The sequence below is a fragment of the Anabrus simplex genome, chromosome 1 (genome assembly GCF_040414725.1).
Source record: "Anabrus simplex isolate iqAnaSimp1 chromosome 1, ASM4041472v1, whole genome shotgun sequence".
Taxonomy (NCBI): Eukaryota; Metazoa; Arthropoda; class Insecta; order Orthoptera; family Tettigoniidae; genus Anabrus; species Anabrus simplex.
Genome location: NC_090265.1, coordinates 579,508,394 through 579,535,003, shown reverse-complemented (window position 1 = coordinate 579,535,003; position 26,610 = coordinate 579,508,394). Strand labels below are relative to the sequence as shown.

The window sequence follows — 26,610 nt, the reverse complement described above, 5'->3', positions numbered from 1 at the left end:
TGGCAGTCACTAGGCACAAGGTCAGTGCTGTAGAAAGGGGGGTCAAACTGCTGCCAGCCAAAAGATTGAATGAGTGCTTGTATTTGAACAGTGCCTAGTGACTACCACCTCTTAAGCATCTGAGGAAGTTCCTCGATGGCAAGTGTTTTCACATCTACGACGGAGTGAGCAACAATTCAGAAATCATTTTCCTTGCAAGCAGCAAACTTCTATGACAAGGGTCTACCTGAACTAATCCCATGCTACAACAAATTATTCAACAAGCATGAAATTATATGGAAAAGTAGCTAAAGGCATAAAAAAATGAATTAACCAATAATATGCAGTGGTTCTATGTATTTTATTCATAACCAGTCCTAAATTTAAAAATAGCCCTCGTAGAGTTACAGTATATAGAGAGATTAAAAATTAAAAAAAGAAAGAAAGAAAACATTTCTTACCATGGCCGGAGGGAAAACTCTCCGACAGTCTTGACGATTGACGTGCTCTCGATATGCAACCTTTAGCTTAGCAAGTGTATGAGGTGTGAGACAGTGTTTACATAACTGACATTCTGGAGCAATACAGCTTTCACACAACTTGTGATGACACTGCTCAGGGAATACCATTACATTCTTAGTTGACACATGCATATCCTCTTCCTCAGGTGATCTGTATAATAGTTCCAAATACAAATCAATATACATATATGGGAAACATTAATGTTACAGAATGGAATACTGATCTCTGCCAAGAAAAGAAAAAAAACACACACACAACCTTAGAAACCATTTTAGGTGATGAGAACATGATGATGATCAACCTCATGAATTTAATTTTGAACTTAATAATCCAAAATCAATTAGGAGTTCATACCTGCCAACTTTTAGAAATCACAAATAGGAAGATTTTTTAATTCTTGGATTTAATCACAAATATTGCGCCACGGTCTCAGTGAAAAAAGAAGACAAGATAAAAGGCATACATACCTACAGTTAAAAGCTTAAACTAAGAAAACATAAAAATGGTTATGAGAAAATGTAACACACACAGAACAAAATGCATAATATTTTCCTTTATTAGACTGTAAAATGAATGGAAATTGAATTTTATAGGTATTTATGAACACCTAAGATAACGTTTGTTATGTTTTGTGGCCATAATATGAATACAAATTACCAGAAACTGTCACCAACACAACTCTCTGAAATACATTCAAGTCATTAAAATTATATATAGAGAGAATATATAGAGAGTTTTAAAAATAAAAGAAAGAATGAAAACACTTCTTACCATGGCCGGAGGGAAAACTCTCCGACAGTCTTGACAATTGATGTGCTCTCGACGTGCAACCTTTAGCTTAGCAAGTGTATAAAGTGTGAGATACGGTTTACACAACTGACATTCTGGAGCAATACAGTTTATTTACTACAGGATGATGGAATAAAATACTTATATCAAAATCAGCTGCAGCAGTATTTAGTTCAAATTCCGACAAATATTGATATTAACAAAGAATGGGAAATCATAACCTCAGCAATTCAGAGGGCAGCAGATGAAGCCAATGGAATGAAGAAGAAATTTAGGAGAAAAACTGGGCTTAAAATATGGAATAAAGAAATTTCAGAAACTGTCAAGCAAAAACAAATATTATACTTGAAAATGATACAGCATCGCACCCCACATGATGAGAAAGAATATAAAAACAGCAGGAACAAGGTCATGTCACTAATGAGAAAACTCAAGCAAGAATCATAGGATAGGTTAATAAACTCAGTAGAAGTTGATATCCATAGTAGGCAAGAGATGGCGTATAAGTTAATGAAGCACCTCAACAGTGATGAAAGACAAACTGCTAATATAAATGTAATCGAAGCAGAATCATGGATACAACACTACAAAGAATTGTGGCATAACGGAGAGTATGGAGAGAGTCAGGAAAATCAAGATATAGATATCGACGTTGAAGGAAATGACCTAATAGAAATAAAAAAACTTAATACTATTCTGAAATCCTTCAAAAATAGAAAAGCACCAGGGTTAGACAATATAAATATGAAGTTGTTAAAATATGGTGGGATCATTCATAGATTGTTACATTTAATTAATCCTTGTTGGAAAAGAAGAAATATACCTGAAGAATATGGAAAGCTAAAATAATATCACTTTTCAAGAAAGGAAATCAAAGTTTTTGCATTAACTATCGAGGAATAAGTTTATTAAACGTTGGCTATAAAATATATGCTAAAATAATAAACAATAGACTTAAAATCATTGCACACAATCTCTTATTGGAAGAACAATGTGGATTTAGAAAAGGCAGATCCTGTACAGATAATATATTTAGCCTCAAACAGATACTGGAGAAGACAAGAGAATTTAACTTGAATACTTATGTCGCTTTTGTTGACCATGAAAAAGCTTTTGATAGGGTAGACAGAGAACAGTTATGGAATATAATGGTAAAAAATGGATACCCTAAATATCTTATTCAAGTTATCCAAAGTCTGTACAGAAGGACGAGAATTGTGTTAGATCTAGGATACAAACTAACGGAAGAAATATTAATTAATCAAGGTCTACATCAGGGATGCAGCCTCTCTCCAACACTATTCAATATATATAGATGAAGTAATCAGAAATTGGAAACAAACTGTGCACTCTGGAATAAAATTGAACACAGACACATACATAAATACTATGCTCTTTGCAGATGATCAATTTATCCTGCAGGATGATGAAGATATACTCCAGAAATCAATACGCGAGTTAAACACCATTTGTAAAAGTTATAATCTTCTGCTATTCAGAACGAAAACCAAAGATATGGCATGGCAAGGGAAGTATCTTATCAGAGCGAAGATAGTAATCGACAATCAACCAGTAGAACAAGTCTCAAATTTTAAGTACCTTGGTTGTGAAATATCTTTAAATGATGATGACGAGGTGAAGAAGCAGCTTCATCGATTTCAACATATGTGTGGGACAATTCGCTGAACACTGAAAGGAAAAGTAAGAGAAGATACTCAACTTAAATTCTATAAGACTATGGCTGTACCAACTTTGTTATATGGAAGTGAGACATGGGTGGATAAAACAAGCTATAGGAATAAAATACAATATTCTGAAATGAGATTCCTAAGATCAGTGAAAGGATACTCCCTAAAAGATAAAATACGAAATGAAGAGAGGTGAACTCATAATAGATCCCAGGGAATCACTGGAGAGGTGGAGGGAATATTTTGAACATCATCTCAATGTAAAAGGAAATAATCCTGGTGGTGTTGTGAACAGCCAAGCTCATGGGGAGGAGGAAAATGATGTTGGTGAAATTATGCTTGAGGAAGTGGAAAGGATGGTAAATAAACTCCACTGTCATAAGGCAGTAGGAATAGATGAAATTAGACCTGAAATGGTGAAGTATAGTGGGAAGGCAGGGATGAAATGGCTTCATAGAGTAGTAAAATTAGTATGGAATGTTGGTAAGGTACCTTCAGATTGGGCAAAAGCAGTAATTGCACCTATCTACAAGCAAGGGAACAGGAAGGATTGCAACAACTATCGAGGTATCTCATTGATTAGTATACCAGGCAAAGTATTCACTGGCATCTTGGAAGGGAGGGTGCGATCAGTCGTTGAGAGGAAGTTGGATGAAAACCAGTGTGGTTTCAGACCACAGAAAGGCTGTCAGGATCAGATTTTTAGTATGCGCCAGGTAATTGAAAAATGCTACGAGAGGAATAGGCAGTTGTGTTTATGTTTCGTATATCTAGAGAAAACATATGACAGGGTACCGAGGGAAAAGATGTTCGCCATACTGGTGGACTAGGGAATTAAAGGTAGATTACTAAAAGCAATCAAAGGTATTTATGTTGACAATTGGGCTTCAATGAGAATTGATGGTAGAATGAGTTCTTGGTTCAGGGTACTTACAGGAGTTAGACAAGGCTGTAATCTTTCACCTTTGCTGTTCGTAGTTTACATGGATCACCTGCTGAAAGGTATAAAATGGCAGGGAGGGATTCAGTTAGGTGGAAATGTAGTAAATAGTTTGGCCTATGCTGACGACTTGGTCTAAATGGCAGATTGTGCCGAAAGCCTGCAGTGTAATATCTTGGAACTTGAAAATAGGTGCAATGAGTATGGTATGAATATTAGCCTCTCGAAAACTAAATTGATGTCAGTAGGTAAGAAATTCAACAGAATTGAATGTCAGATTGGTGATACAAAGCTAGAACAGGTCGATAATTTCAAGTATTTAGGTTGTGTGTTCTCCCAGGATGGTAATATAGTAAGTGAGATTGAATCAAGGTGTAGTAAAGCTAATGCAGTGAGCTCGCAGTTGCGATCAACAGTATTCTGTAAGAAGGAAGTGAGCTCCCAGACGAAACTATCTTTACATCGGTCTGTTTTCAGACCAACTTTGCTTTACGGGAGCAAAAGCTGGGTGGACTCAGGATATTTTATTCATAAGTTAGATGTAACAGACATGAAAGTAGCAAGAATGATTGCTGGTACAAACAGGTGGGACCAATGGCAGGAGGGTACTCGGAATGGGGAGATAAAGGCTAATTTAGGAATGAACTCGATGGATGAAGCTGTACGCATAAACTGGCTTCGGTGGTGGGGTCATGTGAGGCGAATGGAGGAGGATAGGTTACCGAAGAGAATAATGGACTCTGCTATGGAGGGTAAGAGTAGTAGAGGTAGACCAAGATGACGATGGTTAGACACGGTTTCTAACGATTTAAAGATAAGAGGTATAGAACTAAATGAGGCCACAACACAAGTTGCAAATCGAGGATTGTGGCGACGTTTAGTAAATTCACAGAGGCTTGCAGACTGAATGCTGAAAGGCATAACAGTCTATAATGATAATGTATGTATGTATGTATGTATGTATGTATGTATGTATGTATGTATGTATGTATGTATGAATGAAGAGATAAGACAACAATTAAATATATTCTCAGTAAATGAACGTGTTCCAAAACAGGATAAATTGGAAAAACCACGTTCTGAGGATGGATGACAACAGAATCCCAAAACTTGCCCTGGAATACCATCCTATGGGAAGAAGAGATATTGGTCGTCCTATGAAGAGATGGAATGAAATCTGAGGTCAGAGCAGGCTAATTAGCCTAATCCATGAAGAGGAAGTAAGTAATTAAGTTAGTAAGTAATATGAATGAACACAAATGCATTGAAATATGTGAAACTGCCACATACAAAACAGATCAATAAGTCTCATACATTATTAACATATGACTTTGACAGGGGAAAAGCAAGGAACCACAAGAAAAAAACAAGTGGCCTACAATTCCAATGAAACTACCCATAGAAAAATTATTAACAGCGGGCGAACCATACAGTAACAAACTCAGTCTTTCCTCCCGATTAACGGAGTCACTAGCGCACGCTAGTATCTCTTACTTGTTGGACAATTGCTGTCTCGAATTCTCAGCTATAAACTACACACGGTGAGCGGAAAACACAATACACAAATAAAGCATCAAATAAACATGCTTGAAAATAAGGTTGCATAAATTACACAAGCACATAAGAATTTATCCTAGGAAAAGGGTATTGCTGTAGTCCAACTCATTGGCTGAATGGTCAGCGTTGAGACCTTCGGTTCAGAGGGTCCCAGGTTCGATTCCCAGCCAGGTCGAGGATTTTAATCACCTCTGATTAATTCTTCTGGCCCGGGAACTGGGTGTTTGTGTTTGTCCAAACACTTTTCCTTCCTATTCAGACAACACATTAAACTACCAACCACCACAGAAACACACAATAGTGATTACATCCCTCCATATAGGGTTGACGTCAGGAATAGAATCTGGCCGTAAAACTAGGCCAAATCCACATGTGCGAAGCAGTTCGCACCCGCGACCCCACAGGTGTGGGAAAAGCGGTACAAAAAAAGGAAAAGGAAAGGGTATTGCTGTACTGGAGGTTATATTGGTCAAAAATAGGAAGAAGTAAACAGGAATTGAAAAATTGGAAGAAGAGTTAAAAAACTGAAAGTTTCCAGATAAATCTGAAGGGTTGGCATGTATGGGAGTTGTATCACAGCTAGCACTGAATTCTCTGTCAAAGAGAAGTGAGTGTAAAACATATTGATTACCGGTAATCTTCTTATGCTGTAATTCTATCTGATATGTTATTAATAGAGGTGTTAGAATATGTTTTTATTGTTTTTAATGTTTTGTTGATTTAAAATTCTGAAGGCGGAATTTCATGGTATTATTTTTTGGCAAAAACTTGAAGTTTGGAAAGTGATCATGTTTGTACAACAAGTGCATTTAAAAACATAAAATTAATAAAACAAAACAAAGTAAAAAACAAATAGCAGGTAAGCCATTAAACATGCGTATGGGAGAATGAGAAAACACTTGTAAGGAAGTCATTTTTATTTTACATTCACCTCCATGCAGCATCTCCAGAAGCACATTTTAAATGAATACAAGTTAACTTTTTTCAGCTTTATCCGAATACTGCAGTGAAATCATGGTCAGTGTCTCAGTATTTGCATCTGTCGTCGGCTCCTACCATTTGCTATGAGACTATATTTTGAAAATGACCTCTCAGAATACACATTTGAACATGGATACCACACACATTAATATGCAGCAATTGCACAGTCTAGGTGAGCAAGCCTTAATCCCATGAGGATCTCTGGAATATTCACACAATCTTTTTTGGTGCAAATGGTTCTTGATGGCAATCAGGTAAATGCTGTGAGCCTCTAAAAACTGTCGAGACTCCATTCTCTTAAGAAATGAGGCATTCTTCCTAAAATGGAGCAGTTCTGTAGGATACCGTATACATTGTTAGGGGCATGCAGAGGATCAAACAATGACCTAATGGCTTCTACAGTCTTCCTGGCTGGATCCATGGTCCCTAAAGTCCTGACTTTAACTACAGCTGACTGGGCAACACACAAAAGCTTGGACTAAACCATTATCTACATATTTTGAGGAAGCTGTTCGAAGTTCTGGAGGATTGTCTGGTTGAATAATTCAAGGTCATCTAGCTTCCCAGCGAGTACATGTTTGGTACTTAGATCCCTCCAAGAAATTAAGCAAGTCCATAAGAGAGGCACCAACAACAGAAACATACACTGCTCAAAATTTTATAATTTGTATTGTTGAAGTCGATGCTTACTAGAAAAAATGACCCCAGAATTTGAATCTTCCAGTGTTTTGAAATGTGCCACCAGATATTCCACATGGGTGGCCATATATATTGCAGCCTTAAACCAGAACTTCCACCTTGTAGATAGAGGCATTGGGAAGGCTAGAATTTCATCCTCGTGTTCTGTATTTTCATATTTCTCTCTCAGAAAGGTAGTGTAGTTGCGTTTTTTTTTTTTTTTTTTTTGCATATTTAAAAATACATTCTTTGTCTTTACCATACACAACTTCAATTCGTCCAGCTCATTTTCAAATATGCAGCCTACAAGGTTGAATTTATGAGCCCAGCACTGGACATGACCTACTTCTTCAATCCGTCCTTGAAGAGTAGTTACACATTTTGTCATGTAGTGTGCAGAGTCCGTAACTACTACCACTACACGCTCCCGTTCAATTTCATAGGAATTCGAGGCATTAGCGCAATTTGCACTATCAGCAGAATCTAGAACAACAAAGGCTGCCAGATGGGTGTTCATTTCAGGTGATGGTACTGATGGATGAAGTAGGATGTTAAAAACACACCTACCATTCTTATCAGTTGTTTTGTCACATAGCAGAACCAAGTCTTCCCCCTTCTTTCACCAATCACAGAGTTGCATTTCTGATGGATCTGATTTGCTGACGGTAAATCTCCACTTCCGCGAACGTACTCTTCTTTCTAATCCTTCATGTGATTAACCTTTGATCGTGTTTCTTTCAATATGGCCATTCTAGGAACACTAACTTCAAGACGCAGTCTATCCGACAATCACAATACTTGCATATAAGAATGCCATAAGAAATTATAAATCCCTCATTACTATATTCTTTAAGTTTGTCCGAGGCATTTTAAAAAAATTTGCGATGCCCAGTAACAAACACTGTTTTCACACGGTTGATTGTAGTCACACACCAGTACAAAGTTGTAACCAGACGCAAAATTTATTTCTGAATTCCTTTCATAATATTTAAATTACGTCGCGCCTCATCTTTGCTTACTACTAAGTTCGGAACTACTACAACTAAAATGTAGTCTTCCACTGATTCACGTAAATAACACACCAGCTTCGATGATAACGCACAATTATCTGAGCACCTTTTATTACATTACGGTATATAGAATTCTTTACTATGAATTACACTCGCTACCGATGTAACAGGAGGCAGACATAGTTCCCAATTTGCAAAACAATCACGTGACTTTTTTGAGGTAGTCTCCAAATGATTCGTGCCACGAGACAACAGCCGTTCACCACCGGCCACACCGCTATCATCCAAAACAGTTGTGTGTAACGAGCCTATCGACAATATATAGTAGTATTGATTGCCCATCGAGAAACAATATAATCTATCATTCTCGAATTTACACCAAACAATTTGAATATTGGCTTGTGGACAAGAATGTCTGAAATGGTGAGGAAATTTATTTATAAAAATGTTTTTATTTCTTTTTTTAAAAAATTATTTTATTTCATTGTGTCATTCACACAATTTGCATTAATTTATGATTTAAATTCACTCCTGGACAACACGAAACATGTAAATATATGAAAATAAAACACAAAAAAAGTAAGAGAAAAGTACAACAAGAAAAGCTTGATGTAGTAAATTGGAGGACTGAAAAATGGGGAATAAGAGTCAGTATGAACAAAAACAAGACAATGAGTTAGAAAAAGAGAGAAAGCAATAAAAACCAGAGAGAAGATTGAGTTGTAGAAAATGTAATGTAAGGTACTTAAGAAGTGAATGAATCCAGAATAGAATACTGAAATAAACAGGAGGCTATAACTGGAAAGTGTTTTCTATCACAGAGAGCAGGATTCAGAATAGAACAAAGGAAACACTTGTTATAATTTCCTTTTAACTTCAATAACAAACAGATAAAAATGTCACTTCAATATATTCAACATTACCGTAATTAAAGAGAAACTATGCATTACTTACCGCACTTTGAGAGATTCTGCCTTGATCATACGACCAATACCAACTAAACCAAACATGTTGAATAGTACCTGCTCATACAAAAGTCTGTTAGGAGGAAAGTGTGCAGAAGACAGATTGGGAGACATGTTTGCCTGAGGAAGAGAGAAAAAAATTAGAATAAACATAGAAAATAGACAAAAGAGAAGAGTATGATAAACTGCATTATTATTATTCCTCTATCTACAAGGCGTGACTCAGGCTATAAAGTCTGCTATTCTACCAAAATATGTCTTATAATGTACATACAGTTTACTAAACTACATTATTAATTACTAAACTTTACACATTGTTAAAAACACATTAAAGGAAAGGAAAAAACACACATATATAAAATAGCCCATAATATATGTAAGTTAATTTTTATTATATGATTTTGATAGCATTAATATCTCGGAATTCTGGTGTAGAGCTAATGAATTATATGACTTTGATAACTTTAATACTACAGAATTCAGCTGATTAGTACTCTGAGTTTAGTCTATAAAAAAAGTAAAACGTACAATGAGCAGTACGTAACTGTCAGTTAGTCTCGACCTCAACATTCTCAAACAACATTAAAAATCTTGGACTGTAGATTAGTATACAATGCATTTCATCACCTCCTCAGCCCATTCTAGAAGGTTTCATGCATAAACGTTCAATAGCTAGCATCTTGGTACTTTTATCAATTTCACTTCTGAAGCAGTAGAAAATGGTCAACAAGTCAATGTAGATGTAGTGTACACTGACTTTTCTAAAGCCTTTGATAGTGTGTAGCATGAAGCTTTGATCAGAAAGCTATCAGGATATACGGTCAGAGGAGCTGCAATGGAATGGATGAAAATTTACCTATCAGAGAGAATTTGTATTTTTAAATATGAAAGTTGTACATCGAATGCATACTCCCCGACTTCAGGTCTTCCTCAGGGGGTCACTACTAGGATCCCTGCTGTTCATTTTATTTATAAATGGTATCACTAGTGCCAAACATGACAGTGAATCACTCCTACATGCTGATGATTTCAAAATATATAAGGTCATACACAAAATAAACTTTGCTGTATCCTCCAGCAGAACCAGACTTGATATATAGTACAGAACAGGGGGCTGAACTAGAACCCATCCAAGCATAATTTTAACAGTTTCTCACATAAGAGGATACCTACAAATGACAGCCGTAACTTTAATGGTACAGCCCTAAACCATGAGCACATTAATATAGTATAACCCCGATTTTGCGCAACCTCAGTTTAGCGTAAATTCACATATAACGGAAGAAATCTCAAGTCCCGAAAATTATTCCTTAAGAGCAATGTAATTTTATATTCAATTTAACGTACTTCACAATAGGGCAAAACCCGCATTTAGCATTAAGGAAATGTTAAAATTCTCAAATATTTACTTCTATTTGTTTCGGTTATGCAACATTTAGAATCTATGAAAAAAAAAAAAAAAGCATAAGCTTGCTATCGATGATTCAAGGAAGAAGAGGAATTTAGAGTGCAGGCACTTAGGACTAAAGTGAGATGTCGGACTCAAACACACGCATTCGACCGTGGCTGCTGTAGAACCGTAGAAGAGAACCCCCGTTTAAATGAGTGTTATGCCCTTTGAACATTCCTATATTAATCTGTGAAATATTCTTCAGTTACAGTGAGAACCCTTTTACTGATTCATCCGTTCATGCGGGCAAATTTGGGCATGTAAGTTTTTATCCGTTATCAATATTCATACACTCTACTCCAGCATTTATATCGGATGTGAACGATCATCTTCCATATCGTTTCCTTGCTACGCACGAGCGAGTCGATCTTGAGCAAGCCAGAGCTCTCCTCACAACTCCGACTGGTGTATACAAACATTGGGAGAATATGTTTTTGCAATAAGTCTAATGACAGCAGTTGTTAACTCCTTAGAAATAAAGGCTGAACTAACAACTCCTTAATTTTAATACTATGCACTGAAATAAAATAAGAATGTGATATTTCTCCTTCTCAAGATACAGTGGTGTGTATAACTAATTTCAGAGGTTAGGTTTTGTACTTTCGCATCTTGTTAAATTTAGAAAGGCTGTTCCCATGTAAATTTACTGTGAAAAGGTGATTATTATTCTACAGGGTGCTTGAAATATGTTTTCATTATACGTGCGCGGTAAACCTAGGTTAGGTGATGCCGTTTGAAGTAAGAAAATGGAAATGTTTGCCACAAGCCTCTCGAGTGAGATTATTAGAATTTTTAAGAATGAAGCTGAATATGCATGTTTAGACTATTGGAATTAAAAGTTATGTGTTAATAAGTAAGCCACTTGAAATCTATCTGAATAAATAATAAAATAATTAAAATAAAATAAATTAATAAAATTAATATTTCAAAATGTCGATAGCATGAGCGCCAGAGTTCAATAGAATGGATCCCTCGAATTTTGATAGAGAATGATAATTCTCTCTCTCCCAGGGCGTGTACATAAAGCTGCATACTGGTACATTTGCTTCAGGCTTTACCTAACCTTCTCAAAATGACTAAATAGGTTCATCAATAACTCCACTGATTCTAAAATAACTAACTATATTCTGAATAACATCCGTGCATAAGCACCTCATCAACACACCAAAATAAACATAAAATACACTCACAAAATACTGCTGAAAGACTCCATATTTACAACAGCAACAACAACAACAACAACAAAAACAAAAATATTGGGAAACCAAAAGCGAGGACCAAGCTACCATTTGCAGTCAGCCCGATGAAAGTTCATTAAAAGCATATATATGTGGATGAATACCCACCCTTCACTGTCTCTGTGTATCAACAGAACTTGCATATTCTCATTATAGGCACTTGTTATATCGCAGTGCTACAGTACCTTATAATTCTGTATTCACTGATTCTAACACTGGGTTTAAAGATACATTTACTTGAGCAGCACATGCTTCTTGTCAATCCAAAAACATAAATTCTGGAAAGTCTGAGATACAGTACCCCATAGCTTTCACCAACATATAATACCAAGCCACCACAAGTTATACAATACCAAGTGCCTAAGCACTCTACAGTTGTAGGTTAGTACCACACATCACATTCCACAAACATTATAAGACCACGTTCTACCAAAGTTACATCCCCTCTTCCTACCAAAGTTTGAAGTCCCACCTCCGCTGTTTTCTCACATGCCTATATAGACCTCAGCTTCCCCTTACTCTTTCATGATACACCTAGATTGATGTTGGCCATCCAATCACAAGTGGAAGATCCTCTTGTTATTCCAAGACCACGCCCAGAACCACTTCCAGATCCCAAGACAATAACAGTATCAACAGACTCTGTGCTGTTCCACATGACTCATACAAAGTTTCAGAGTTGTAAATAACATTGTTTTCCCATCCATTTGTACAAAACAAATTACTCATATCACATATGGAGACCTTCCATCTTAAAATATTAAGAATAAATATACAAATGAAACAATAATAATAATAATAATGACAATAATATCTCCTATTTCTGAATACAGTGCGAGGGTGTGATATATGTACTATCACACGCTTCTTGGAAAACATCCGCAAAAATGTTTTTAAAAACCAGCCTTTATGGACAATCATGTATAGCGTTATAAGAACAACCTTAAAAGTCTGGAAAAATACCAAACTTGCACAAGAACACATTAAAATTCATTCACCAACAAAAAACTGTCAAAATTTAGAGTTAACCATGGGCTCACCATTACCAGGAAAAATAGCGAATGCATTCCTTAATAACATTGAAAACAATCTCTTCACCAACTAGGAGTCGTAGAGGGAGACAAAGTTTTACTAGGTGTGAAACTACACTGACTGGTAATCTTAATGGATTACTTGAATTTTCTACAGAAAAAACATGTTAAATTGCAAAACATTTGTTTTATTATTTACAATGATCACTGTAAGAGAAAAAATTATGTAAGTAATATTACCTGTCTGTTATTGCTACCTTTATTTACAAAGATAATTTTTTTATGAAAATAATCAGTGTAATAAAACAAGTGTTTCACAATTTAACATGCTTTCTTATTTGAAAATTCAAGTGATCTATAAATTTCGCCAATCAATGTAAAAGAAGCTACAGAGCTGGTTACAAATAGAGGATTATGGAAGCACTTAATTTGCAGAGGCTTGCAGACTGAATGCTAAAAGTGGTAACAGTGTACTGTACAATGAAGATGCATGTATGAGGTAATGATCCATCATCTAGCAACCATATTTCCTTAAGCATGTGCCTTCAGCAGTTATTCAGTTGGGTTCAGCAAACAGCATTAAGTCTGTTGTCTGATGATAGTGCAAAGGAACAAATTTGTTAGGGCGTGCCAATGCATTTATTTATTTGATTAAATTTATTTATTAACAAAGAACAATCTGAGTCAAAGCTAGTTATAGTGCAATATAGGTCTCTTGCTTAGACAGCAGGGGCAGCTTAACACAAGAGTAATCTTAATGTATCCACACATGCACACGAGATGCTGTCAGTTGGTACAATTAATTTTCACATATATTCACAAATTAACACACTTCACTTCGAGAATATCAACAAAGCCGCCATTATTAAAAACAACTACCAATCACTGTACGTAGAGATTACAACTTTGAAATACAGTTGAAGATAGATGACTGCGTCAAGCATGTTACTTCAATATGGAGACGCAACTATGGCATGTCAACACAAGAATAACTTCCAATTGATAACTCTCTGTCTATAACTCAGCAGCTAACTTCATCATCACGATCATCTATATAGGTGCCTGACCAGGCTTCTAGAAACTTACATTATAAAAAATATCTTCGTGAAATTCTAGAGTGCATAATACACAGTTTACAATGGATGGAATATTCTCAATCGTTCTCGTCATCTATTTATTACCATTCTGGGAGTTACAGTGTGTTTCACAATTATGGATTACAAATTACATATACAGGTAAGAATAAATTATAATATTAATTTACAGGTATTTACATTAACGGAACTGATATAAATGTCTATGTACAACACATGTTTCATGACATAACCTCAAACACAACATGATCGTATAATCTTAATAATAATAATACAAATACTAACTGGATGTAACACTTCACAGCCATACATACAATTAATAATAATCATCATAAAATAATTATGATAATTATAATGATCGTAAAAAATAATAATAATAATAATAATAATAATAATAATAATAATAATAATACAAGCTTGATATTTACATTAGTTACCCATGGGTGAAGAAATATTGTTTTCAAGTTATACCTGATATTGCACTTGCGTCAATCATCAGCACAGTTTGTACAAAGTTGTAACTACAGTACAGTGTGTAGGGTAGATATCTCCTTCTTTCATTGCTGTCACTGTATACATTAGTATAATTTAAGTTAGTACAGGCAAAGATCTCTGAAAAAGGAGTGCTTTCTACCGAAACCTCGATTTAAGGGAACCCCCCATTTAAAATTTAAAATATCAGATCCCTGTAAAAACGTTAAATAGGGGTTCTAAAGTAACTATCTTGGTGTCTTTACGAGTGCAAAGAATGGTTTATCATTTGAAAGTCATGTGGACCAAGTAGTAACAAAATCATTAAACTCACTTGGTTTTATTAACAGGAACTGTAGGGATTTTCATCCGATAAGATTTATGAAATCACTTTTCTGATTGATGGTGCAGCCCAGCATAGAATACTGCAGCAATTTAGGACTTAAACTGTAAGAACTGAGGTTCTGATTTGTAACACTAACCACGAGGTCCAGTCAGTGAGACTGCCGAAGGTGATTTACATTTTAATAAATGAATAACTTCTAACACTGTCTAGAAACATTTCCAGTACTCAATTGTGACCTTTTCTCATAGGGAAATATGCAAATAGTAATTGAATAATCTACCACTTGATGACAAATATTTTTAATTATGACAAAAGGTAGCAATCACAAGCAATTTCCTTTGTAAAGTGAAAGGTAGCAACACAGAAAGATATCACGACAATAAAGGAACTAAGGAATAATGCGATATATCACTAAGTAACATGCAAAATTCCACTGCAGTCACTTAGAACACAGTCATGACTAACCAGAAATGGTGGAAATTAATGAAAATTATTAACATGAAAAAAATCTGCAAGGCAGAAACTTAGTCTTCATTTCTACTCATGCTGAATGCAGCGAGTACATACTTTACTAGCGCACTCCAAACAGATTGGCTTTTTGCACCCATGGCACAAGTACGAGGTTTTCCTTTTCTTCTTTGGGTCACACAGGTAACACGTTTTCCTTTTTTGCAACTTTTCATTTGAGGGTTGTGGTTCTTCTTCTGGCATTCTCATAACTCTGCGGATGCAAGCTCTCAGCTCAAACATGAAATGAATATCATTCACTCTTCTTTCCATCGGCAGTTTCACAAGAGAGGAGGCAAGATCCAACATGGATTCTAACCTAGTTCTCACAGGATTATCCTTGAAGGCATTGACGGCACTGATGTCCAGGACCCTGTAGAAAATAGCCATGGGCCACCCGCCATGTGCACCATCCAGTGCAATGAACCACGCACTTTTCATCCAAGGTATCTACGCTTCCTTTGTTGCAGTTATAGTACATTGTAATTTCAGACTTATTAGTCTCAAGATCAATTGCACCGTCATGGTGCATAGAAGATACAAGAATCACAGCTCGACCCTTCTTTGGGACTTCTGATACCAAAGTAATGTCTCTGGTAAATCCAAATTGACATGAACCTACTTCTCTCACCCTTGATAGCAAAAATGCCAGTGGAATTTCCTGTTTATTCTTTTTGAGAATTCCTACATATGTAAGTTTCTTGTCTTTCAGACACTTCACAACTTCTATTGAACTAAACCAGTTGTCTGCAGTAATATTTCTGTTAGATCCATATAGGGGAGTGTTACCGTGTTTTGGTGGTAGGTAGAGGTGAAAGAAGGTGCGGGTGTGAATGGGTCTCGAACTACGAAATTAAAGTTAATGTAAAATTTAACAAGGTTATATTTTCTTTTCAAGATTAAGTAATAACAAATAGAACAGGTGCTTAGTAGCCGAAACACAATTTGAAATGTACAATTACAGAGATTACAGAATTTGGGCTCCGAGAGCCAAACACACGATTCTTGAGCTAGAAGCCCAACCTTACGATATACAAAATTCAACAAAAGGGGCAGAAGACCCCAATCATGCCCTGGAGCACTAGCTCCTCTTTACACAGAAAAGCCTCCTCGAGGCATACAAAAATCAAGTTCCAAAAGAGCAATCTGCTCTCAAAGTTTAAGCCAATCAAAGGCCACACCAAACTCGACCTTCAAGCTGTCCTCTAAGGACCTAAACACAGGGGTAAAAATACCCAACCTACTGAGGCCTATTAAGTGAGAAAAGTTAATTACATGGCCTCTAAAATATCAATTTGAGAGGAGGCGATCTGCACTCCTAATACACTTTGTTTAAAACCTACTTTGGCTCTAGGCCGTTAATGCAAGGGCTAATCCCATACTAAAGAGGTGACTTATGAAAGGAACAAATTTACATTACGTTAAGGAAGAATTGGTTGTGAAAAATAAGTTCACCTCAAAACAATATGAGTGGGAGCTCGAGAGGGTTAAGCACTCTCTATCCCAATATGTAGTTTAAAAGATAGAATAGATACTAGTTTCTTTACATTTTAAGGAAGGTTACATAATGGGAAAAACTTCGGACCCGCCCCGAGAGTTAAACTGCTGAGCAAGCAAGAAAATAAGTTATTAATCGGCCATTACCTGGTTGTTGACCGCCGCCGAGGAAAGAGGCGCTTCCCGCCCCCTGCTATGTACTTTACACACGAAAAGATGGAACAGAAGTGGCGCAGAGACCCTAAAATCAGCAGTTTATATACTCTCGCGGAAAGTTCGAGGCGTTTTAGGAAGGAAAACACCCGCCCACAATCTTTTATTGGTAATTAAAGAAAACCCCTACACAAGATGAAGAAGAAACACATCATTGGTGGAAAATTAATTTAAGAAATTCGGGATTGGCTAAATTCAAAACAAGGGGAAAGAAGGGGTTAATATTGCCAACTTAAACAATGACTGAAAGAAATTTAGCAAAGAACAAACTTTTGAAATTAAATTTTCTCCAAAGAAAACAGTTCTTTCACTCCGCACTAGGGTGCACTATTGTTGATCTTCAGTAGTGTCCTCTAGAAGAGAAAGTTCACACTTCTTACTACAAGCAAAACAAAAATACGCCGAAAATGACACAGTTCAAAAACTCCAAAATTTCCAAGTAGTGACATCTTCTGAGAACGTAGAAAATTAATACCGTAGGTAAAGTTCAGACTTCCTCCAGCAGAGGAGTTTCAACTGGCGCAAATTTTAAATAAGCGGCGTGGAGGTGTACCGCCCGGTACAGACCTCCCCCCCCCCAAAAGTTCCTCCAAGGGGTAACACAGAAGAACATAAAATTTTGCTTGAAAAAAAAGGTCCAAGTTTTGCTGTTGATATGGAGATTAATTGCAGAAGTATTTATAAGATTTTCTTAATTTGGTTTGATTCAGTTTCAAAATTTATTGTAACAGGTGAAATAAAGTCTTTATGTTTGTAGAAGTTGAATTCAGGAGGAAAACTTTAGTTTTTAAAGTTGAAGAAAATTTTCAAAGTCCACCAAATATTGCTGTTGAATTCCCAAGAAAAGGTAGTAAAGTTGAACTGGAACGTCCATATAGCTGGATATGTACTTCAAACGTTGATGGTTTTAACGGCCAGACCAGCCGCCACTGCTTGCGTTCAGAGGAGGCCGCCCGGGCCCCTCAAGTACCCTGAGATACCACTCGCCCGCACTATGAGGGGAGCAGAGGTGTAGAAGCACGCCGCGCCCGCGGTGAACATATACGGGCTGCGGGCCAGTAGCAGGTCGTGCGCCGCACATCAGCCTTGGCCGGGAGGAGAGCTCCAGCTCGCCGTGCACATGTCGTCCTCGCTGGGGAAGAGGGGGCCCTACCTCTATCCCAGTCGCAGCACGGCGCCGCGCGGCTGCGGGGGCACTGAAACATTAAAGCTAGGTGGCAGAATTGTTGGACTATCATCTTTTTTTTGAGGGCACAGGCTTGTGGAGAGGTTGAGGGGCCAGCGGCGTGCAGAATCCATGGCAGTAAATAAGCCACTGTGTAGAGTGGAGCAGGAGACGGGAGCGTGGTAATGGCCGTGGCAAGGACAGGATGGCAGTGTAACTATGCGGGGGAGGTTTACAAAAATAATTACACACTAAGGAAACAGATTCCAAGGGCAGAAGGCCTTAAAAGTAAAAATCCTCAAAAAATATAACCTTCATATTTCTTTCAAAAACATATGAAGCAAGTTAGCACAGAAATTACACCGGTTTCACCTGTGACAGGTGAACTCTAAATATCCTCTCGGTGGCTGGATTACTTAACAATAAGGTAACCGGCGTAAGGAAATCTAGAATGATACACGGCCCATGAAATCTGGGGGCAAGCTTGCCCGCGGGAACAAAATTCTTGACCATCACCTGGTCACCTACCTTCAAATTGGTGGGTCTCCGTCCACGATCATATCTTTCCCTAACCTTTTCATGAGAGACTTTAAGATTGGCTTTAGCCTTCTTCCAAAGATCTTTAATATTATCCGGATCTATTGTCTCGGGTAGAATGTCACTCAGAGACCAGAGATTAGAGAGCGGCGTGTTGGGAACGAACTTGAACATCAAAGAAGCTGGAGTGAACTTGTGAGATTCATGAACCGCCGAATTCAAAGCAAAAGCTAACCAATGCAGGGACGTGTCCCACCTGGAATGATCTTCATGATGATAGGCAATAAGCGCGGACCTGAGATTACGATTAACCCGTTCAGCCAGAGATGGTTGAGGGTAATAAGCAGAAGTAGTCACATGAGAGATGGACAAGTCAAAGCAGAATTTACGAAATAAATTAGATGTGAAAGCCTTAGCATTATCAGATACAATATATTGACACGGACCAAAAGAAGCAAAGATAGAATTTAAGCAAGTAATGGTGGACTGAGCGGTAGCCAGCTTAGTTGGAAATAACCAGGAAAATCTTGTAAAACCATCTACACATACAAAGATGAACTTGTTGGCATTACCCTTTGACTGGGGGAAGGGTCCTACATAATCAATATACAGGCGTTCCATGGGGCGCAACGCTTGATGCGAAGACAAAAGGCCTACCTTGGTGGACATGGTGGGTTTACTGAGCAAGCAAGATTTACAAGCTTTTACTAGTTCACGGATTTCACCGTCCATACCCTTCCAGATGAACCTTTCCCGAATCTTTTCACGAGTTTTAAAGATTCCAAGATGCCCTCCTAATGGGGTCTCATGATAATACTTGAAGATCATAGGTACAAGAACAGCTGGAACGACAACTTTCATCATCTTATCATGCCTCGATAGGCAACATAAAACACCATTCCTCAGAACACAAGGGACAACATGTTCCCCAGAAGAAAGGGTTTCCATTATCGGAGCCAGCGTCGGATCTTCGCGTTGGTATTTCTCGATATCCCTAAAGAGCATGGGAGCATCTGTTAAGATGGCATTAACATCAAATAGTACGGACTCGGGAGGTGAAGAACTATCGACCGGATCATGGGTAATACCAATATAAATGGTCCGTTATTGGACATTATAAATTTTCCAGCTAGCTCATTCTTGGTTGCCAGCGTTTCGCCCTCGTGTGCTAGGGTGGGCTCATCAGTTGGTACCTAGCACACCCACCAATACGCTGGCTAGTGCATACCGTGGAGGCCACTGCGTAGGCTAACTGGAGCCACCGGCAGTGCCAATGCACTAAGAGACTTTGTCTCATCACTAAAAATTGATGCCTGCTTGGCCATCAGATGATATAGATGTTGATTCCCATAGGGAATCTGAAATATTTGTCCTGAATGAGCAAATTTATAATACCAATATAAATGGTCCGTTATTGGACATTATAAATTTTCCAGCTAGCTCATTCTTGGTTGCCAGCGTTTCGCCCTCGTGTGCTAGGGTGGGCTCATCAGTTGGTACCTAGCACACCCACCAATACGCTGGCTAGTGCATACCGTGGAGGCCACTGCGTAGGCTAACTGGAGCCACCGGCAGTGCCAATGCTCATTCAGGACAAATATTTCAGATTCCCTATGGGAATCAACATCTATATCATCTGATGGCCAAGCAGGCATCAATTTTTAGTGATGAGACAAAGTCTCTTAGTGCATTGGCACTGCCGGTGGCTCCAGTTAGCCTACGCAGTGGCCTCCACGGTATGCACTAGCCAGCGTATTGGTGGGTGTGCTAGGTACCAACTGATGAGCCCACCCTAGCACACGAGGGCGAAACGCTGGCAACCAAGAATGAGCTAGCTGGAAAATTTATAATGTCCAATAACGGACCATTTATATTGGTATTATAAATTTGCTCATTCAGGACAAATATTTCAGATTCCCTATGGGAATCAACATCTATATCATCGGATCATGGGTCTCGACCTCGTTGGAAAACATACGGCTGAGTCCATCAGCAACAACATTTTCGGTGCCTCGGATATGCCTGACATCGAATTGGAAGGCAGAAATATGGATGGCCCAACGGGCTATACGGCCAGTACGACGCGGCCTACCTAAGACCCAGCTTAAGGCTTGATTATCTGTCTCCAGGTCGAATTTGACATGTTCCAGATAGAGACGGAACTTTTCTAAGGCAAATAAGACTGCCAAACCTTCAAGCTCATAGATAGAATACTTGGCTTCTTGAGCCGACAAGGTCCTAGATGCATAGGCGATGGGTCGCCTCCCTAGTTCAGTCTCTTGAAGAAGGACTGCAGCTACTGCTGACGACGACGCGTCGGTTTGGACAATGAATTTCTTTGAGAAATCAGGCATAGCAAGGACAGGGGCATTACAGAGGGCCAATTTAAGATCTTCAAAAGCGGCTTGTTGAGAAGGTCCCCACTCGAATTTGATGCCTTTCCTACGAAGAAGGTTCAAGGGCGCTGCTCTATTAGCGAAGTTAGGAATGAACTTCCTGAAGAAATTCACCATGCCAATGAACCTGGCGATACCTTTGATGTCCTTGGGAGGTTTAAAATCACGGATGGCCTGTGTTCTAGAATGATCAACGGCAACACCATCAGGTGACACAATATGCCCTAGGAATGACATAGAGGGCTTAGCAAAGGCAACCTTGGACAACTTGACAGTTAACCCAGCCTTACGAAGGCGATTAAGAACTTCTCGCAGATGATCTAGATGTTCTTCAAAGGTCTCCGAAAATACGATGACATCATCCAAGTAGTGATATAAGTACTCAAATTTGATGTCGGAGAAGACCCTATCTAGCAGCCTAGTGAGTACAGCTGCTACCGTGGGGAGCCCGAAAGGCACGCGGTTGTATTCATACAAGTTCCAGTCCGTGGCAAACGCTGTAAGGTGTTTAGATTCTTCAGCTAGAGGAATTTGATTGTAGGCCTGATTCAAATCCAAGATGGTGAAGAACTTGGCCTTACGGAACCATGAAAAACAAGAATGAAGGTTGGGAAGGGGCACAGATTGTAACACCACCTTCCGATTGAGAGCCCTGTAATCAATGACAGGCCTGAAGCCCCCTTGGGATTTTGGGACTAGAAAAATAGGCGAAGAATACGCTGACTTAGAGGGCCTAATAATACCATCCTTCAACATCTGATCGATAATTTCTTTCAGAGCCTTCATTTTAGGTGGAGATAGCCTATAAGGTGGAAAACGGACAGGAATCGAATCCGTGACCTCAATTTTGTACTCAATAAGATCAGTAACACCAAGAGTATCAGAGAACACCTCTGGAAATGACTGACACAACTTACGAATACTATCAGCCTGCTCCTCAGGTAGATGTCTAAGGTCTAACAACATCTCATCCTGGGTAGGCGAAATAGATGAACATGACGCAGAATTACATTTTAATAATGGGATTTTACAATTAAGCGCAAATTTGAAAGTGCACGACCTACTCTGAAAATCGAGCACAAGACCAGTGTGGGAAATGAAGTCAGCTCCCAATATGATGGGGCAAGACAGGTGCTTAGCCACAAACAATTTGATTTTCCATGTAAATTTAAAAATGCGAATTTTGACCTGTAAAGAACCTAGAATTTCTAATGGAGATGAATTAGCCGAAACATATTGAACAGGAGATGAGCCATAGTCAGGTAGTTTACAAACAGACTTCAATTTTGAATACCACTGATCCGAAATAACAGAACAAACACTGCCTGAATCTAATAGAGCAGTTATAGGCTCATTATTTAACTCAATTTTAAGAAAAGGAACAGGTGCGGGGGAATCCGCCGCAATCCTAAGACACTCTTTGGGGCATTCAAAAGACGGATTGGCAGATTGAACGTTCCCTGAATTTCCGATCTGCTTACCAGGGGCTGAGCCTCGGAAAGATGGATTAGTCGACTCAGCCGAAGCCACTAGTCACTTTTTATTATTGGCATAGGTGGAATTTGCACCAGAAGTTGAGCAGGAGGGGGTGCTATTCGAATTGGGACAATTCTTGGCGATATGTGAGAAAGCCCCACATTTAAAACAGCCTTGTGATGAACCAGCTCCATTCCTTGTCCCACTAGACTTGAGCAATGGGCACTTGTTCCGAAGATGGTCAGGCGACCCGCAAGCGTAACATTTACGAGGAGTGACTGATCGGCGAGGTGGAGGCCGAGTATTACTAAAGGAAGGCGGGGGTTCTTTCGCGACACGCAAGGAATCGGCGTATCTAACTCCTTCCGCTGAGACGGCCAATGCTTCAAGTTCCGGGAAGGTTTGCGGGCACGCCGCGAAACACAAATATGACCTGTAGGATGGTGAGATCCCTTCCACAATAGCTTGTACAATCTGATCCTCAGGGAAGTGAAGAGCAAATACCCTAGTATAGAACTTAATATCTTGGATGAAGTCTGCCAAGTTTTCATCCAAGCGCTGTACCCGATAATAGTACTTCTGAATAAGGGAGGACCTGGCCCTAGCCGGGATGAAGTTAGCTAGCAAGTGGGCATGGAAATCCTCAATAGATGATTGCTCAGCAATGGCTCTTACGATTTTATCTGAGAGAATACCAATAGCATAAAGATAGATTATCTGCAAAATTTGACATGGGGAAAGAGAAAAAACAAGGGCATGATCCTGAAATTCAACTAAAAATCTTAAAAATGAAATTACTTCACTGGTGGTATTAACGGAAAACTTAGAGATACCTCTGAGCAACATTGCCAATGGATGAGGCAAGCTGCTAAACCCGGGTGACATAGTAGGTAAAGGTTTCAGTGGCAAAGAAGTTAGTTCAGAACGTACATTATTTAATGAGTTACAGCGTTCAGACTCGTCCAATGGGGCAGAGGTTGTTTGAGCAGCGATGGTTTTCCTATTTACTTCTCCCTTAAGAGGCTCTTCCTCACTACCTACATTCACTGTGGTGGGTAGATCGCTTTTGGGAGGAACCTCCCCAGTTAACAATTGAGTGACCTTGCTAGATAAATCAGAAATATTTTCAAGCAGCATACTAGCTTCCTTCTTCTGAACGTCATTCAACTTTAGAGACAACAGATCGTTAACTCTATTTGAAAAATGAAACAGCCTGGCTTGCACACGCTTAATTTGATTAGGAGAAGGATCATTTTCATCAAAAAAAACTAACTACAGATGCTAGCCCAGTAATATTCTCGACGATCGTGGAAAGAGAGTCGCCAATTTCTTTCTCTCCCAAGGTGGGGATGGAAATGGGCAAATCAAGGGACTCTCTAAGCTTATTTGTGTCTACTGCAACCGTGCCTCCAGATTGCACATTTCTGATAGTTAACTCATAGATCAACTCCTATTTGCGCAAATAGTTAAGATGGAGAACATCGCGAGGGCCGGGCATGATGACAGAACAATTTTGGAAAACTCAAAAAATTCCAGCAACTGAGAAAATGGTTAGAGTTCGGAACAAAAGAATGTTTAGCCATCAAAAGGGGCTAAATTGAGACCCATTCAACCACGCTCTGCTACCACTTGTTACCGTGTTTTGGTGGTAGGTAGAGGTGAAAGAAGGTGCGGGTGTGAATGGGTCTCGAACTACGAAATTAAAGTTAATGTAAAATTTAACAAGGTTATATTTTCTTTTCAAGATTAAGTAATAACAAATAGAACAGGTGCTTAGTAGCCGAAACACAATTTGAAATGTACAATTACAGAGATTACAGAATTTGGGCTCCGAGAGCCAAACACACGATTCTTGAGCTAGAAGCCCAACCTTACGATATACAAAATTCAACAAAAGGGGCAGAAGACCCCAATCATGCCCTGGAGCACTAGCTCCTCTTTACACAGAAAAGCCTCCTCGAGGCATACAAAAATCAAGTTCCAAAAGAGCAATCTGCTCTCAAAGTTTAAGCCAATCAAAGGCCACACCAAACTCGACCTTCAAGCTGTCCTCTAAGGACCTAAACACAGGGGTAAAAATACCCAACCTACTGAGGCCTATTAAGTGAGAAAAGTTAATTACATGGCCTCTAAAATATCAATTTGAGAGGAGGCGATCTGCACTCCTAATACACTTTGTTTAAAACCTACTTTGGCTCTAGGCCGTTAATGCAAGGGCTAATCCCATACTAAAGAGGTGACTTATGAAAGGAACAAATTTACATTACGTTAAGGAAGAATTGGTTGTGAAAAATAAGTTCACCTCAAAACAATATGAGTGGGAGCTCGAGAGGGTTAAGCACTCTCTATCCCAATATGTAGTTTAAAAGATAGAATAGATACTAGTTTCTTTACATTTTAAGGAAGGTTACATAATGGGAAAAACTTCGAACCCGCCCCGAGAGTTAAACTGCTGAGCAAGCAAGAAAATAAGTTATTAATCGGCCATTACCTGGTTGTTGACCGCCGCCGAGGAAAGAGGCGCTTCCCGCCCCCTGCTATGTACTTTACACACGAAAAGATGGAACAGAAGTGGCGCAGAGACCCTAAAATCAGCAGTTTATATACTCTCGCGGAAAGTTCGAGGCGTTTTAGGAAGGAAAACACCCGCCCACAATCTTTTATTGGTAGTTAAAGAAAACCCCTACACAAGATGAAGAAGAAACACATCATTGGTGGAAAATTAATTTAAGAAATTCGGGATTGGCTAAATTCAAAACAAGGGGAAAGAAGGGGTTAATATTGCCAACTTAAACAATGACTGAAAGAAATTTAGCAAAGAACAAACTTTTGAAATTAAATTTTCTCCAAAGAAAACAGTTCTTTCACTCCGCACTAGGGTGCACTATTGTTGATCTTCAGTAGTGTCCTCTAGAAGAGAAAGTTCACACTTCTTACTACAAGCAAAACAAAAATACGCCGAAAATGACACAGTTCAAAAACTCCAAAATTTCCAAGTAGTGACATCTTCTGAGAACGTAGAAAATTAATACCGTAGGTAAAGTTCAGACTTCCTCCAGCAGAGGAGTTTCAACTGGCGCAAATTTTAAATAAGCGGCGTGGAGGTGTACCGCCCGGTACAGGGAGCACTGAGTCGAAGTACTGCTTGAGTAGGTTTTGAAAGACAACGTTCTTCTACACTAAGTGTTGACCCGTCCGAGTTCTTACCGCCGTAGATGTACCCACTGTAGAATTGTTCCTAGCGTCAGTAAAGCACATCAGTCTTAGTACATACGTGCAAGGCAATACTGTACATATACATCCTGAATCTACACCTCCCCCTAAAGCTGACCAGCATCTCATCAATACACGCAGAGAATCCAACACTGAATGCACTCTGACAGTTCCTGACAAATGCGTCAAATACCTCAGAAACTGCTGCTGTAGGATCGATCTCTTTGTGTTCACTTCTGTGGTCAGGGATGTCAAATCTAAGGTTTGAGAGAAGAGTTTCAAATCTGTTTTTACTCATAACGCAGCAGAATATTTCCCTCCCAGTACCTTATGTCGCAAAAATTGACTTTGTGCTTTCATGATTAGACTTGAAAGCTGGAGAGTAAAATACTAAACCTATGAAGGCTTTCAGCTCCATCATATCTACATTTCTCAAGTCTGTTTGTGATTTGCACTGGCTTCTCTCTCCGGTGAGTTTTACATTTGTCCATCGAAGAATGATACCAAGAATATAATACGTTTTAAGAAGATTCCATACATATACGGGATCAGCTTCATTACCAATTTGAGCTGCACGTCGTGAAGTTGGGAGTTTCAAAATATTGTGTTTCAGTCTCCGAGAATGCTTAGGGACGCAGGGTTTTGATGACCATTTATATAGATTCCTCCCGTAATAATAATGAGATTGAATTGCGTCACTATTACTTTTGTCGAAAGATTCAATCACACTATTTTCTTCTATCTCATAATTCACTCCACTAACTACCACTTCCTCATGATTCTCACTATTTTCAGAGTCCGAACTATGATCAGTATGAATAGCCATATTGTCTTCACAACTGTCTCCATCACTACAGTCCTCTTAGA

At 38.7% G+C, this 26,610-nt stretch overlaps 1 protein-coding gene across 3 annotated transcripts in view; it reads right to left on the bottom strand.

The window, feature by feature from the left end:
• The window catches only part of LOC136870347 (probable tubulin polyglutamylase ttll-15), a 105,831-nt gene that overhangs the window by 20,149 nt on the left and 59,072 nt on the right, over nt 1-26,610 (bottom strand). For all 3 annotated transcript variants that reach the window (XM_067144912.2, XM_068225081.1, XM_068225080.1), the window contains 2 exons: nt 9,099-9,229; nt 441-651 (listed from right to left, as the gene is read on the bottom strand). In XM_067144912.2, the coding sequence (XP_067001013.2) occupies nt 441-651; nt 9,099-9,229 (342 nt within the window). The remainder of the gene's footprint in view (nt 1-440; nt 652-9,098; nt 9,230-26,610) is intronic.